At 38.8% G+C, this 17,308-nt stretch overlaps 1 protein-coding gene across 2 annotated transcripts in view; it reads left to right on the top strand.

The window, feature by feature from the left end:
* LOC122548868 (vesicle-associated membrane protein-associated protein A) overlaps positions 1–14,091 on the top strand; it is an 82,264-nt gene extending 68,173 nt beyond the window's left edge. The window contains exons 5-7 of one of the 2 annotated variants that reach the window (XM_043687757.2): positions 4,089–4,268; positions 5,157–5,202; positions 13,322–13,429. In XM_043687757.2, coding sequence (XP_043543692.1) covers positions 4,089–4,268; positions 5,157–5,186 — 210 coding nt within the window. In that variant the 3' untranslated portion in view covers positions 5,187–5,202; positions 13,322–13,429. Of the gene's footprint in view, positions 1–4,088; positions 4,269–5,156; positions 5,203–13,321 lie in introns of both variants that reach the window. The other variant, XM_043687756.2, reaches the window with a different exon arrangement.
* The last annotated feature ends 3,217 nt before the right edge of the window (positions 14,092–17,308 follow it).

Raw genomic sequence — 17,308 nt, forward strand, 5'->3', positions numbered from 1 at the left:
ATTTAATAATTATTTGGTATTTCCAAACATTGCTATATTCCTCTTAATAAAAAACTAAAATAATTCATAGTATGCTGGCTGAGAAAGATGTAGCAGTCAATTTATTTTAATCACTATTTAAATATTGCAGTGATGAAAAAAATTCAAAGTTAATTAAATAACTATAGCTAAGTCAATTTGATATGGGAGGGCATGTGTATGAGCTGTAAATACAATATTGATTTTTGGGAATAGGTTTTTCTTTAAGTTGTAATGTGTGAGCCAAAATAGTCAAAATATTTAAAGTTCTGGATCAGTGGTGCTGGAAGAGCACAGCAATTCAGGCAGCATCCAACGAGCAGCAAAATCGACGTTTCGGCAAAAGCCCTTCATCAGGAAATTTCCTGATGAAGGGCTTTTGCCCGAAACGTCGATTTTGCTGCACGTCGGATGCTGCCTGAATTGCTGTGCTCTTCCAGCACCACTGATCCAGAATCTGGTTTTCAGCATCTGCAGTCATTGTTTTTACCTCTAAATATTTAAAGTGCCTACTCTGTACACTGGGGTTCATGTTAAAATAGTTGATCTATAGGTTCTAGGAAGAGTATCTTGCAACAGTGCAATGAAGTAATGAATTCTTCATTAAGATGGAGGATGACAGTGTTGATTCTTAGACTAGGGTCCTGAATCTAAATAATGGAAACCAAAGTGGTGTGAGGGTTGAGTTGGTTATGATTGAGGAATGTTAGTTAAAGGGATGATGGGTAGATAGGCATTTAAAGTGCGTGTAGGAACTGCACCAATTGTTCATTGATGTCTGGCACAAAATAAAATGGGAAAGTTGGCCTTAGAATTACCAACAAGAGAAATTAGAGAGGGTTAGATCCAGACGAGGGATATTAGTTACAAAAAAAAATCTGAGGATTGGAACAGTTTTTAGATTTCGGCAAAGGAAGACGCAGGGATTGACTAAGAGGAGGAAAATAGAGTACTTGAGCAGGTTAGAGGGGAGCATAAAAATTGATTGTAAAAGCTATTGTACATATGTGAAGTGAAGGTTACTGAAGAAAATTGTAGGTTCCTTACAACAAGAAACAGGATAAGTAACAATGGGGAGCAAAGAGATGGCAGACAAATTAAGTACATACTTTAGTTCTGTCTTCACAAATGAGGATACAAACAATCTTTAATGAGAAATACAGGGTCTAATGAGAGGAAGAAACAGAAGAATACCAGTATTAGTGGGGAAATACTGATTGAGAGGTTGATGGGACTAAATTAAATATGCACAATCCTGAGTCATTTTAGAGTAGTTAATGAAGTGACCCCAGAAATAGTTGGATGCAATGGCTATCTTTTAAAATTATTTGGACTCTAGAACAGTTTGTGTGAATTGGAGGGTAGGCAATCTAATCTCAAGCCTTTGACAAGGTTCCATATGGTGGACCAATTAGTAAAGTTAGGGTTAGAGTGGTGCTGGAAAAGGACAGCAGGTCAGGCAGCATCTGAGAAGCAGGAAAATCGACGTTTCGGGCAAAAGCCCTTCATCAGGAATTCAGGGTGAGCTTGCTATTGGATGCATAATTGGCTTAACGGCTTGAGACAGTAATGTTGGAGGGTTGCTTTTTGGTCTAGAGACTGGTGTTTGGTTCTGGGTTCTCTGTTGTTTGTCATTTATATAAATGATTTGGATGAGAATAGAGAAGTTATGGTTAGTAAGTTTGTGGATATTGGTGGCATAGTAGACAGTGGAGAAGGTCTGCTAAGATTACAAAGGGATCTTGATTAAATGGGTCAATGGGCTGAAAAATGGCAGATGGTGTTCAATAAGGATAAATGCAAAGTATTTATCAACAAAGAAAGCTATAGTGTGATAGAACGGAGGGAACTTGGGGTGCAGGTACATAATTCTTTGAAGTTTGTGTCACATATAGACAGGGTGGTTAAAAGGGTGTATGACATGTTTGCCTTTATTGCTCAGTCCTTAGAGCATAGGAGTTGGGAAGTCAGGTTGAGGTTGTAAAGGACATTGGTGAGGCCTGTTCTGGAATATTGTGTGCACTTCTGGTTGTCCAGTTTTAGGTTGCATATTATCAAGCTGGAGAGGGTTCAGAAGAGATTTACTAGGATGTTGCTGGGTATGGAAGGTTTGAGTTATAAAGAAAGGCAGGATAAGCTAGGACATTTTTCAGTGGAGCATAGGAGTTTTAGAGGCAACCTTATAGAAGTTCATAAAATAATGAGAAGTATAGATAAGGGAAAAGACACCTACCATTATCTCTAGGAAGATTTCAAGACTAGTAGGCATATTTTTAGTCAGAGAAGAGGGATTTTAAAAAATATACAAAGGGCAAATTTTTTATACAGAGGGTGGTTCGCTTGTGGAATGAACTTCCTGAGGAAGTGCCGCGTGCGGGTACGATTATAACATTTAAAAGACATTTGGATAGATACATGAATAGGAAGGGCTTGGAGGGATATGAGCCAAGAATAGGCAGGTTGGACTAGTTTACTTTGGGATTGTATTCTGCATGGACTGGTTGGACCAAACATGCTGTATGACTCTGATACTACTGGAAATAAAAAGGTGTAGAGAAAACAGGAAATTATAGACTGGATAGCTTGACATTGGTTGTGGGGAAAATGCTGCAGTCCATGATAAAATGTTTAGGAATAGAGCACTGAGAAAACAGTGAAATGATCAGATAGTCGACAAAGGTTTATGAAAGGGAAGTCCTATTTGACAAATCTACTCGAATTTTTTAAAGGTGTTGGTAGTAGAGTTGGAAAGGGGGAGACAGCGGATGTGGACTTTTTTAGACCTTACTGAAGGCCTTCAGATAGATTAACATGTAAAATTAAAGTGCATGGGACTGGGGTTTCCAGACTGACATGGATAGAGAGCTGATTGGCAGGTAGTCATTTTCAAATCGCAAGCAGTGACTAGTACGGTACTGCAGGGATCAGTTCCAGACCCTGATATTTGCAATATATGTTAATGATTTAGCTGAGGCAGTTTGCAGCCAACACAAAGCTGGGTGGGAGGATGCAGAGATGCTTTGATGTGATTTGGACAAGTGGGCAAATGCATGGCAAATGAAATGTAATATGGATAAATGTAAGGTTATCCATTTTTGTAAAAACATGAACATGGGTTATCTAAATTACGATAGATTGTAAAAGGAGAGGTGCTACGAGATTGGGTATTGTTGTATGAAGAGCTTATGCTCAAAATGTCAACTGTCCTGCTTCTCGGATGCTGCCTGACTGGCTGTGCTGTTCCACTGCCACACTTTTTGACTCTGATCTCCAGCATCTCCAGTCCTCACTTTCTCCTGGGTATCCTTGTACATTAGTTATTGAAAGTAAGCATACGAGTGTAGTGCCTCTTGAACAAAACAAATAATATGTTGGCCTTTATAGCAAGATTATTGGAGTATAGATGTAGGTATGTCTTGTTGCAATTGTACAGGACCTTGGTGAGACTGCACCTTGAGTACTGTGTGCAGTTTTGGTTTCCTTATGTAAGGGGTCAGGCTGATTCTTGGTACAGGAGGACTGGCAAATGAAGAGAGACTAGATTGGTTAGGGCTATTTACAGTAGAGTTTAGAAGATGTCAGAGAGGTAGGATATCTTAGAAATCTATAAAATTGTAACAGGACTAAACAAGATGAATGTAGGAAGGATGTTCCTGATGACCAGGTGGTCCAAAAAGCAGGGTCAGAGTTTAAGGATAAAGGAGTACGCCACTTAGGACTGAGATGAGGAGAACCTGTGGAATTCTCTGCTACAAAAGCAAGTGAGGCTGAAACATTTAATGTTTTCAGTGAGGTTAAATATAGTGCGTAGGGCAATAGATATCCAAGATTATGGGGAGAAAGCGGGAAGAGGATATTGAGTTGGCTGATCAGCTATGATCATATTGAATGGCAGAGCAGCTAAAAGGGTCGATCAGCCTACGCCCATGTTCTCTATTTCTTGTAAATGTCTGGAGTATTGTTTTAAGATATTTGTTATGCTTTACACTGCTGTACTTCATTTATGTCTAAACAAGTTTTTAAAAATACTTTTAAGTATAAATAATACTCCCTTTTAAAAATGTTTGCAGAATGATATTGAAGTGAATAAAGCTGCTACAGTAACGAATGCACCTAAATCTGATGGACCGGCAATGCCAAAATCTGCCAGTATTTCAATGGATGACACTGAAGTGCGGAAACTAGTTGAAGAATGCAAGAGGCTTCAAGTTGAGTTGGCAAAAATGACAGATGAGAATCGACAACTGAAAGTAAGCTTTTATGAACCATACAAAAAGCTTTGCATGGTATAACACATTCATTCCTGGAGGTATGTCAAGATATGTTGGCAGAAGGATGTTGCTCTTAATCTGAGCAGTTAATACCAAATACTGGAACCATTCGAACTGGTGCAATGTATGAGGTGTTCGGAGGTTGAAAGGGAAAGGATTCCTTCTGCATCGTGCTAATGTACCCCATTTCAGATTGATCAAAGAGTGGCTTCTTCTCTATATACAGAATGGAGTAATGTTCCCTTTAAAAATTCAGTTTCGTCACTTGCTTTTGTTTCCTGTTGTGTTTTACATTTCCGGTGCATATTCGTCTGACAAATAGATCATTTGCTTCCATTGCTCCACAAGATTCGTTAGCTGAAGGGTGCATGATTGTAATGCATGCACTTTCCTCTCCTACCCCAAGAATCAGTGTAATCGGCTGATCTAGGTGATTATGGAACTTGGGTATATTATTAGGACGTGTACAAAGCCGGTTGAGTAAGTTGATATACCAACGTAGTATGCCACGCAATTACAAGTGTGAGCTTGTCTTCTACTGTCACATTGCACCAGCATGTTAATTTGTTGATTCATCATGAATATACCCTCAAACAAAGTATAGAAATATTATTTCGTGAAGACTATACACAATATGCATTATAATACAGAATTGGGTTAACGTTAGAGGGCTATTCTAATTCTGCTTAATAATGAGCTTTGTTTTTTTTCTGAGATGCTGTGCATTCTCCTTGTCATGGCTTTGACTTTATAGTCATGCTCCAGCACTTCAGTGAAACAAATATTCACGAGCCTTGATTGAGTGCCTGCAGGTTTATTAGAATGGGATTCCTTTCAGCTGAGCTCAAATTTTTTTTGTCAATTTAGGTCCAAGCGTGCACTTTCAGAAGTTATTGAGTAATGTCAGGAGCAGGTATTCTTGCGGTTTCCTTTTCATTTGCACTGCCAATGGTTAACATTTTTGTTGCAACCTAATGTCGGTCAACAAATTCAACTGCTATATTTTACATTTTTATGATCCGGTTTAGCAGAGTTTACCTGATTATTTTGATATTCTGTAAGCATAGGATTAACAGCATGCACTTGCTATAATTGATTTAGTTTAGACTTGCAATACAGAAAGTTAGTCATTGAGCTGTGTATACTGTTGTAGGAAAATGGTCTTAGAGATAAAGCTGGTAACATGAAGCATTGTGATAGTCAATAAATGATAAAATTTTCACTACAGCGTTAATTGGGTCCCCTTAGATATACATAGATTTAACTGCTTATGTTTTCTTGGAAATGTGCTTGTATCTGTGCATCTAAAAGCGCCTTTGCCGTGCAGCAGGGTGAGAAATGTAGATTTATGTTGGATCAGACACTGCAATTTGGGGAAGAAAAAATTGATCTGTCAATTCATTTGTGTGAAACCAAGTACTTTGATGTGCTTTCTTTGCAAGTTTTCTTTTGCAGTATTTCATTCATATGTTTATAGTTGACACTAGAGAAGGAGGGAGTCATGTGTTAATCAATACGAGCATTTTAACAAACATTTGAAATCCATTCAGTGAAAAAAAAATGTAAAAGACATATCAAATCAAGGAACAAACCATTTTTTTCACAAAGTAAGTGAATGAAGCTATTTGATGTCATTACAGCAGAGATTGGCATTGATATTCATATTAAGCTAAGCTGTGACATGGGATTCTGTCCACTTTTAAAACAAAGCACAGGTAAAGCCCCTCTGATTTAATAAGCTTGAAAACAACAAAGAAAATTCCAGCACAGGAACAGGCTCTTCGGCTCTCCAAGCCTGCACTGGTTCAGATCCTCTATCTAAACCTGCCGCCTATTTTCTAAGGTTCTGTATCCCTTTGCTCCCTGCCCATTTATGTATCTGTCTAAATAAATCTTAAATGACTCTATCGTTCTCACCCCTCCCACCTCCTCTGGCAACGCGATCCAGGCACCCACCAGCCTCTGTGTGAAGAACTTTCTATGCATATATCCCCTAAACTTTTCCCCCCCTTTGAACTCGTAACTCCTAATAATTTAGTCCTCCTTTCTGTGGTGGTTGGGGGGAGGGGGGGTTGCTTCTTGCTATCCACCCTGTCTACACCTATCATGATTTTGTAGCCCTCAATCAGGTCCCCCATCAAGCTCTGTCTTTGCAATGAAAATAGTCCAAGTCTACTGAAACTCTCCTCCTAGCTAGCACCCTCCATACAAGGCACCATCCTAGTGAACCTCGTCTGCATCCTCTCCACAGCATCCTTTTTGTGGCGACCAGAACTGTGCGCATCATTCCAAATGTGGCTGAACCGAAGTGTTATGCATCTGTAACGTGACCTGCCAACTCTTGTACTCAATACCCCGTCCATTGAAGGAAAGCATGCCCTTTGCCTCCTTGACCACTTTACTGACCTGTGTTGCTACCTTCAGGGAACAATGGACCTGAGCACCCAGATCTCTTTGTACATCAATTTCCCCCAGGGCTTTTCCATTTACTGTATAGTTCGCTCTTGAATTGGATCTTCCAAAATGCATCACCTCGCATTTGTCTGGATTGAAATCCATCTGCCATTTCTCCACCCAGCTTTCCAATTTTTCTATATTCTCTCTCAGCCCCATTTGCTATCTGCTACTCCACCATCAAATTGCTTTCAGTGTGAGGAGGATGAGAATACATGTGGTTGGAAATGTACCATTTCTACACGTGACCTTTATCATCAATTTTACAGTAGGAAATGCACCTTCAATCTCTATCTGGAGTGAAACTAGTGGACTTAGTAAACTTAGTGGAATATTGCTTTGATGCAGTAATACTTTATATTGATCTGACATTGTGATGTTTTCTGAAATATATGTTTTGAAATTTATTTGACACTGAATTTAACAATTGCGAGATACATGCTACTGACCAGTTTGCAAGCCTTATCTGACAAATTATGATTCCTTTTATTCTGCATCTTGCTTTTAAAATCTTGCTTAAGTGCCTTATTGAATTTTTTGGAGATAACAGGGAAAGGAGACTATTGTGATGCAGTAGATGTGATTTGTCCAGATTTGTAAAGGTTTTTGATAATCTAAAATAGATACAGTACAATAGGAGAAAGTGAGGACTGCAGATGCTGGAGATCAGAGTCGAAGAGTGTGGTGCTGGAAAAGCACAGCAGGTCAGGCAGCATCTGAAGAACAGGAGAATCAACGTTCAGGCATGAACCTTTCATCAGGCCTATGCCCGATATGTCGATTCTCCTGCTCCTTGGATGCTGCCTCACCTGCTGTGCTTTTCCAGCACAGCATAATAGATCGATGAATAAGGTCAGAGAAATAGTGACAGAATATAGTGCTATGATAAAAGCAAATTACGACAGATGCTGAAAATCTGAAACAAATATAAACTGTTGGAGAAACCCCGTGGATCCTGGTAACATTTGTGGATAGAGGAAAAACTGAGTTCGTGTTTTGAACCCAGTATGAATCTTGTTTAAACTTCTGAAAATATATTGCTAGCTGACTTCAAGACCGAGTGGCAGATGTGAATAAATAAAATGTTTATTTAGGTGGATGGGAAGTGGTAATTCTTAAGGATCGGTGCTGGGATGATTTCTGTTCAAATGATATTGGAAACAAAGCATCAAAGTTTAAATTTGCATCTGACTGTAAATTGAGGTTGGGAAATGGGTGGTCATTGCCAGTTTTGAGCAAGGGCTACAACAAATGACAGAAGTTCATTAATAAACTTGCAGAAAGGTCAAGTAATTGAAATGAAGCTCAGCATTGAGAAGTGTTGTTAGTGAATTTTGGTCGGAAGAACAGGGAGGTCGTCTGTTACTTGGAGGGTGCTGCTAGTCCAGGTGGAATAGAGAACAAAGAATGTTTGAGTTTAAATATATCGATCACTAAAGGTTATGTCAGAGGTTGGCAAGGTCATGCAGTAGGCTTTACTTAGAGGATTAGAATTGAAAAGTAGGCAAGTTAACAAAACCTTGGTTCGTTTCTCATTGTCATATTTTGGGGAAAAAAGTGTACACATGCGGGTGTAGAGTAGATTTATAAGGATGGTACCAAAAATGTGTGAACATGCACATAGGTAACGCTTCGAGAGGCTAGAATCTTTTGTAAAAGGCTGGGGGTGACTAAATAAAAGTTTGGTAAATTACAGAAGATTTTGCTTGAATAGATGCAGGGCTGCACTCATGCAAAAGAGCATAACAAAAGGCTGTCAATGTAAGAAATCTAATATGGAGTTCAAAATTATTTTCTTTACGCAAAAAGTGGTGATGATGTGGAACCCATCACTGGGATAGTTGAAGCAATGAGTAAGTAACTCATTGAAGACGAGCTAGCCAACATACAAGGCAGAAGATTGTTCACACTTAGATTTAAGTGGGGAAATAATGTGAGAAATGTTGAGCGGAGTGTAAATATTCTTGAGATTGGTTGGAACTTGGGGGTACTGTTCAAAAATTAGAGACAACCCTTTAGGACCAATAACAGTTTTTGTTTGAGAGTTGTGCAATTTTGGAACTCTGCCTCATAATGGTAGAAGTGGGATCATTTAATTTTTTTTAAGATGGTACTAGATGTATTCTTGACAGCAAGGAGATCAAGTTTTATTGGGATAGATGGGAATGTGGAATTCAAAATACAAACAGGTTAGCCATGATTTGGAGCAGTGCTGTGAAAGCTGGTGCTTCCAAATAAACCTGTTGGACTATAACCTGGTGTATAACCAAGTCCTAAACTATGAAAGCAACCACCCCAACACACACAAAAGAAGTTTCATCAAGACACTGTTCAAAAGGGCCACAACACACTGCAGTACACCAGAACTGCAAAAAGAAGAACAACACCTATACAATTTATTCGCCAAAAACGGATACCCCTGCAATTTCATCAACAGATACCTAAGGGAAAGACAACGGAATGAGGACATGCCACAACCCAAAGGACTAGCCACACTACCATACATCAAAAACATTTCTGAACTGACAGCCAGACTACTGCGACCACTTGGACTCATAGCAGCACACAAACCAACAACCACTCAGACAACAACTCACCAGGATGAAGGACCTGATACCCAACATGAGCAAAACCAATGTAGTGTACAAAATCCCATGCAAGGACTGCACAAAACACTACATAGGACAAACAGGAAGACAGCTAACTGTCCGTATCCATGAACACCAACTAGCCACAAAACGACATGACCAGCTATCCTTAGTAGCCACACACTCAGATGACAAGCAACATGAATTCGACTGGGACAACACTACTATTATAGGACAAGCCAAACAGAGAACAGCCAGGGAATTCCTAGAGGCATGGCACTCATCCACCGATTCAATCAATAAGCACATCGACCGGACCCAATATACCGGCCACTGCAGCGGACAGCTGGAACTGATAACCGGAAGCGGCAGGTACAAATCACTATAAATGCCAAGGAAACATCACAGAAGCGCTTCACAGGAGGCTCCCAAGCACTGAGGATGTCACCTAGACAGGGGACAACAACACAAGTCTACACCACCAATTCCCAGCTCGGCGAACAGAACCACAACAACCTGGTGTTGTGTGATTTTTAACTATGATTTGGAATGGCAGAGCTGGCTGAAAGGGTAGGAGGACCTACTTCGCCTAATTCATGTTATGTATGTTGGGCTGAGTGGCATGTTTGTACTATGCAAATTGTTAAGTAGCAATGTTGCATAATGCCAGGATGATTGAAATTTACTTTGTAATTTAAACTTTATGTTCTTAAACTTTTAATAGCTATTGACTTGGAATGATCTTGCATTCAATCGTTTTTTTCATATAAGTAGCAAGTTCTTTGCTTAAATCTGAATGTCAAAATATTTGTTAAAAATACAGAAACTAGAGGCAGGGATTGGCTGTTCGGCCCTTTGAGTCTGCTCTGCCATTCAGTCTGATTATGCCTGATCCTCTCCCAGTGCCATATTCCGGCTTTCTCGCCATACCCTTTGGTACAAATAATATCTCAATTTATCAGTCTTTTACTTGAATATATTCAGTGACCCAGTTTTCATAGTCTTCTGTGGCAGTGTATTCTATGGTGCCCTTAGGAACTAATTGAGATGTTTCCTTCCATCTCCTAATTCCTAGTTTCGATTATCTTTTGGGGTTCATATGTCCATCAGGTCCAAGACCGCACTCAACAAGCTTTGATTTCATTGTTGTGTGTGTTGCTGGAAAAGCACAGCAGGTCAGGCAGCATCCGAGGAGCAGGAAAATCAACGTTTCAGGTCGGAGCCTTTCATCAGGATTCTTGATGAGGGGCTCTGGCCTGAAACGTCGATTTTCCTGCTTTTATGTTGCCTGACCTGCTGTGCTTTTCCAGCAACACAGTCTCAGTTCTGATCTCCAGCATCTGCAGATCTCACTGTCTCCAAGTTTTGATTTCAAACAAACCTTACTGAACCAACGGAATCTGGATTAATGGATGGCTTGATTTATCTGCATCCCTGCTGTTTACCATGAAAATTCGAAAACTTTGTCCTTTTTTTATGCCTTAAATGTCAATGTCAACGGTATTCTTTTCACTGAAAGTTATCTAGAATTCCTGTTTGGGTTTTGTTGGCATGATGTAGAGCATTGTGATTAGAATTTAAATCTAGTCACTAATTTTCTCTAACCTGTGCCAAAACAAAAGAAGTCAACAGCTGTTAATCTTGATTTGAAAACTGACCTTCTGCTGAATCAGGTATATTGTGTATTTTTTTTAAACTTTCAAGACTTTCATTCGCCAAGTGGTATCCTGGTGTGAAATAGCTGGCTCTTAGACTTAGTATAGTTGTATACGTGTCGGTTAGCTCCTCTCATTGTGATATTTCACCATTTTCTAGCATGTTATGTAATTCTTTTAAAAATATCAAAATTATCTGTTACCTCAGTTTCTAATACAAATATTTTTAAATTGCAACCATTGATTGTTGTCAGCCAAATTTGCAGTATTCATACCGGTTCCCATACTGTTTTGTTCTTGTCTCCATACTCTTGAGAACTATATCACACTCATTTCAAACCTTTACTGTCCAAGTAGCCATTTTGATACTTGCATCCAAAGTGAGGTAAGATTGATGCAACAACAAATGTTACCTCGAAAATACTTTAGTTTTTTTTTCCTGAAAGCATGGACCAATATATTTTTTACTGTGTGGAGCTCTGGTGTAATTGTTCTCATCCCTTCTAATCTAAAGATTAGATTTATGCTTTTCTCTTTCCTGTCCTTTGGTACCAAGACAGTCTATGTTTTTGTTATTTGGGCTTTATTTTGACTTCCAAATTACCAAGTTTCTTACCAAAATTTTTTTGTTTAAATTTGCATGCTTGACTATTTAGTTAAAGTTGCGCTTCTGTGTTTTGTGTAATTTTTGTAATTTTCTGAAATACAGAAAATAAAATACAGCTTAGCATATAAAAATAGTACATTACAATTGCATCTCCATTCAGTGCTCAATTATTCAAATATCCTGAATTAATGCTTTGTTTGGTTTCATCTTGACTGGTCACTGTAAGAGGTGAGTAGATTAGATTAGATTACCTACAGTGTAGAAACAGGCCCTTCAGCCCAACAAGTCCACACCGCCCCGCCGAAGCGCAACCCACCCATACCCCTACATTTACATTTACCTCTATACCTAACACTACGGGCAATTTAGCATGGCCAATTCACCTGACCTGCACATCTTTGGACTGTGGGAGGAAACCGGAGCACCCGGAGGAAACCCACGCAGACACGGGGAGAACGTGCAAACTCCACACAGTCAGTTGCCTGAGGCGGGAATTGAACCCGGATCTCTGGCGCTGTGAGGCAGCAGTGCTAACCACTGTGCCACCGTGCCGCCCACGGTTGTGGCCTAATGGTTTTTCTGTTCAAGTTCATAATTTTTGTTAGCATTACCTACTTTTCAGTTCAGCAAATGTGTTACCTTCTGTTTATCAACAACTAAAATCTGTCTGATGGATCCAGATCTCTTAGGATGAAATAAATATTCCTCGCATGAACTAATAGGGTGGTGTTTTCTTCATATTAAGATCTGTTCTTCATTTGTTACTGTTCTAAGCTGAAACACAGAATTTTCTAATTTGAATCATTGTTTTCCGTTTCCACATCTAGGTTTAAATAAAATAATAAATTTTGTCATTCCATGAGTTTTTAAAATCCCGATCGAATCTTTTAGTTACTACCGAAGAATTCAAAGTAGCTCGCACTTGGGCTAAGCCTTACAATATAATGCAACATGAACAGGTATTTGTTGGATGCATAGCATGGTCAAAAAGGTTTTTTTGACTAGAATATTCAATTCTGATAGTTTTCCCTTTTCATTATGGGAAAACTTTAACTTGGGAACTCCTCAAAGATTAACTGATCCCTACATGTTCAGTTTGTGTTCCATTTGAACTAATGATAAAAAGGGGACTGAATCGTATCATTGGAATGTGCTTTCCCTGAGCTTACACTGATACACCTTATTCCCTTTGGTTACCCCACTGCTGCACAAACTTAAGGAATGAAAATATGGGAAAGGATCTGACTAATAAATGACTCATCAGCCTTTATAATTAGACAATTCAAATCTTTGTCCTAATATGCGTGTGTTTAATTTTTTTTGGACTGTAGTCTTAATCTCTGCTGTCTGGCCTTTTGAAATCATGGTGCCAAAAGCACATCTGATTTTTTATTTATGTCAAATGTACTCAAGACCTGGTTACTTGGTGCACAGACAGGCCAGTGATAGCCTCTTGCATAGAGAAGTACACAGCTTCCAATTAATGTTTGTAGTTGACCAGTTTGGAGGATGGCTTTAATGAAATGTATAACATTTATTTTAAAAGAATGAAAATAAGGTTACTGTGCTGTTGCAGTTGTAAATTAGTGGGCCACAACTTAGTGCTAACATCTAAATGGCTATTAAGGTAAAATTAAATTATCACTAATTGCACTAATTATAACAGTTTGAAATGTTGATTATTGCTGTGATTTTTCAATTGTAATTCTCTTATTTTGTTCTCTTTAGGATGATGGACTGAGGCTGAGGAAGGCAGCTCAGTCAGGCAACCCAGTGTCTTCCACATCTAGTGTTACACTCAGAGACAACGGTTCCACTGCTCTTCCCTCCCTCCTTGTTGTAATTGCAGCCATTTTCATTGGATTCTTTCTAGGAAAATTCGTCTTGTAGAGGAAGCATGCGAGTTATTGAGGCCTGAAATGTTCTGTTGATCTGCCATATCATTGGTAGTATGGCTCACAGTGACCATGTTTGTGTACAGCATCTTACAGGCCTTGCCTTTAATGATCTCACGGTTAGAACACAAATTACTTTCAGTTCTTGGATAATTGGAGTTGTACATTGTCAAATACATCAATAGCAGCTGTCTCAACGTTTTACATAAAGGTCCTTGGAAATAATGAGTTGTTCTCTCTGTGGTTTAATAAGAGTTGAATGAAATGTTAAGTGTCTTGTAAATGTTATTTTAATCCTTTTAAATTTTGTTACCTGTTGCTGGATTACCTCTTGAAATTCATTTTATAGTCAGGTTGCTCATGCCACTTGTTTACCAGTGATGAAAGATGTGCTGAAGAAAAGGTGCCTCCTTGTAAATTACAATGCCCCTCCCCTCTCCATTCCTTGCTGCTGAAGGCTGACGAGTTTAAAAATGCAAAGTTTATCCCTAGCTACAGAAACATCCCCCCTGTGAGGCAAATGTTGATTTGAAAGATCTCCATTCTTACCAATCCTGTCCCATGGTATTTAACAAAAATAAAATCTTTAACATGTTAAACTATTGTGTATTTTTTCTGTCTCTCTTATTTCGGCAAGTGTACCTCAGTTTCTTGTCATTGAGTATGTGGAATTTATGGATTTAAATACTTTTGTTAAAATGTTGCTTTGTTATTGCTCTCTTTCTCTCTCTCATTTTCTCCTCTCCCTGGCAAGTCTTCATTCCGTAAACTATTCCTAGTAAAAGGTGACCTGCTACTGGTGCTGCTGTTTGATCAGCTGGCCCAAGTGGCATGAGTTGACTTGCCCTGTAGTTATATTTCTTTGTCTCTCCCAGAGAAATTATGTCCCACTGTATTGGGAAGAGTCTGTGTTGTACCACATGACATAATCCAAATTAAGGCCATTGCCATCCTTTCAAACCCTTGTGTTCACAAAGTCTGGTACTGACTTATAATGTATAAGACAGTGGTTTTCTTTATTTGAAATAATTATGTTTTATGATGTAGATTGTAGAATTATTATTTGATAATTCTACTTGTCTGTGAATTAAGTTTTATATTTTCATCATCATCTGTCATGTTAAATTTGGATAACCATTGTGGTACATCTCCTATTCATGTACAGTTACTATATAGCAAACAGAATGCACTCAATAAAGTGCCTATTGCCCTTGAACAAGCAAGAGTTGTGGTACAATATGTTGAACAACATGAAGGAAGGGTATTAAGAATACAGCTGTGGTGAATTGTGAAGGGATATTGCTGGCATATGTATCTGATAACGAAAAGAATTATGATTTGCTGCCTGACTCCCACACTGCTGTTTGACACCATCCTGTTGATTTGGAAACTCCCCATGCTGACATACTGTGTGCAATCATTGCCCTTTGCAACAGTCTCACATCCTCCAATCTACTGGCCAGTTACACAAAATCCAGGTCTTCACCTCATTTCTGTTTCTGTGTCCCTCTCTTCCTGCACGACTGAACATTTTCCTATTGCTGATCTTCCATAATCATGTTTCAGCACTGAGACCATAGTGATATTTCTTCTCTGCCCGTTCAACTCTGAAATCTCCCACGACTGCTGAAGGTTATATTTTCGTTCTGTTATACTCCCAAGACCACTTGGTTAAATGTTATTTATGATACTGAGCCACAAGATCTTTTGCAAACATCTAATAGCCAGGTATTTACTTCTAATCTGGCTCTCTTTCTTACCATTTTTTTAAATTCTGTACTTTGAGCAAAAATTAGAGATAACTAACATAAATTGAAGAAACTGTGCCATGCCTTGCAAGATTCACAAATGTAAAAATTAACATAACATGGCTTTGAGAAATTAAGGTTGCAAACTCAGTTTCTGGTGATTTCTGGACAAGTTTTTAATCTTTTGCTATGCAATTTTAGCAACCATTTAATATTGAAACTTTTGCATTTTGTTGTATCTATTCCAGCTATATTATCCTGGCTGCTCAGGTACATTATTACTGCTGTGTCTAATGCTGCTTTTCTGAAATGACAGTCACATTTATTCTTAAAGTTTAGCTATAATTTAGAATCCCTTCTGAATTATAGAATCCCTACCGGCCCTTTGGCCCAACAAGTAGACACCAACCCTCGGAAGAGTAACCTATCCTCACTCATTTCCCTCTACCCCTGACTAATGCACCTAACCTACAAATCCCTGGACACTATAGGCAATTTAGCATAGCCAATTCACATAACCTGTACATCTTTAGGAGTAAACCAGAGCACCCGAGGAAATCCATGCATTGCACGGTGGGTTCAATTGGCACAGTGTGTTCAAAAGCCTGAAGTCTAACCTGTATGATTCTAGGATTTCTGTCATGTTGTGACTAGTATGACTACATAAGCATTTGGGAGTTTGGACATTCTCTGGTTTCATTTACTTGAATAGTCTCCGACAACATGACTGGTAGTCCAACTAATTTTGGGTGCAGAAGTAAGAGATTCTTCTCTCCCTTTCGATTGAATTCATTATCTGCTCTGGGCACCTATCTTAACTGTGTAGTCAGAGATAATTTATGGATCATTGGTAGAGCTGCCATAAATCTGTTTGCTTTTCTTGTTCAAAATTTCTCTCTCTCCTTTCCAATTCCATCCTTGGTACTCTGGCTGCCAGTATCCCTTTGCAACCTGGAGCAAGTAACAATTTTGAGAGTTCAGATATAGGCTTAGCATGGTATTTAACTGGCGTCGCAGTTGAGTCCAGTCTTGTTCTTTGGTTGCACATACACTTTACCACAGAGACTACTGGACACTAATTGGGAGCAGAAATTTTGGCAAATGTTTTCTCTCTTTTCCCCTTTTTCCCCATCACACTCGCATTGGGGCTAATTGTACCAATTGCAGTTACAGCTCAGCAAACTCAATGCATATCAGAAGTGGACTGTACTTTTAATTTGTATGACACAATACATCATTAAATGGCTAACGGTTTATCATCTTACCGCTTGCATCATCCACATAAAAGCCGTTTGACATTTGATCTTTTGTCCATATAGCTGGTGGGCAAGGCAACAGTAGGAGACTGATAAACCTCTCCTTCAGATTGAAAAGTCAAACAGGGTTCTAGCTATCTTTATATACCTGTTATCAAGAGTTGAATCAGATGAGAACAGAGTCAGATAGTCCCTTTCTAATGTTTTTTTTTCTCTATTGATGGTTTTTGAATAAATATGAATAAGTGTAATTATTAGAAAAATGTTCAGGAGGGGTTATTAAGACTGTAAGGCTAAGGAGCAGAAGTAGGTCATTCAGCCCATCAAGTCTGCTCTACCATTCAATGAAATCATGGATGATATGATTATCATTAACTCCATTTTCCTGTCTTCTCCATAACTCTTCATTACCTTATTAAAAATAAAGATGAAAACCTCTTGAGAGCATTACTTTTCTGAAACAAAATGAAGTGGTTGTTATTGACTCCCTAACTGGCAATCAAGATGATTACTTAATCAGTCACTTCAGAGACCATCTAAAGTGAAGAAATTTGAGTGATGATTTGAATTTGATTTGCTGTGGATAAGGACTCTGAACAGTCATTCTCTTGAATAGTAGTGATCTTTAGAGCAGTGCTTTACAAGTTCACATATTCAATAATTGGAAGTTTAAGGCCCTCCCCACCTCAACCCCCACGCACTTGGGCGCTCACACTGGTGAAGATCCGATATTGTCAGACTATAGTCAACTGCATGGAGATCAACGATGGAAGAAGTGAAAACTTATTTGAAAAGAAAGTTGAAAGCTGTGCTTCA

This window comes from Chiloscyllium plagiosum, unplaced genomic scaffold (assembly GCF_037043375.1).
Source record: "Chiloscyllium plagiosum isolate Xiang-an unplaced genomic scaffold, Cpla_swu_hap1 HiC_scaffold_4, whole genome shotgun sequence".
NCBI lineage: Eukaryota > Metazoa > Chordata > Chondrichthyes > Orectolobiformes > Hemiscylliidae > Chiloscyllium > Chiloscyllium plagiosum.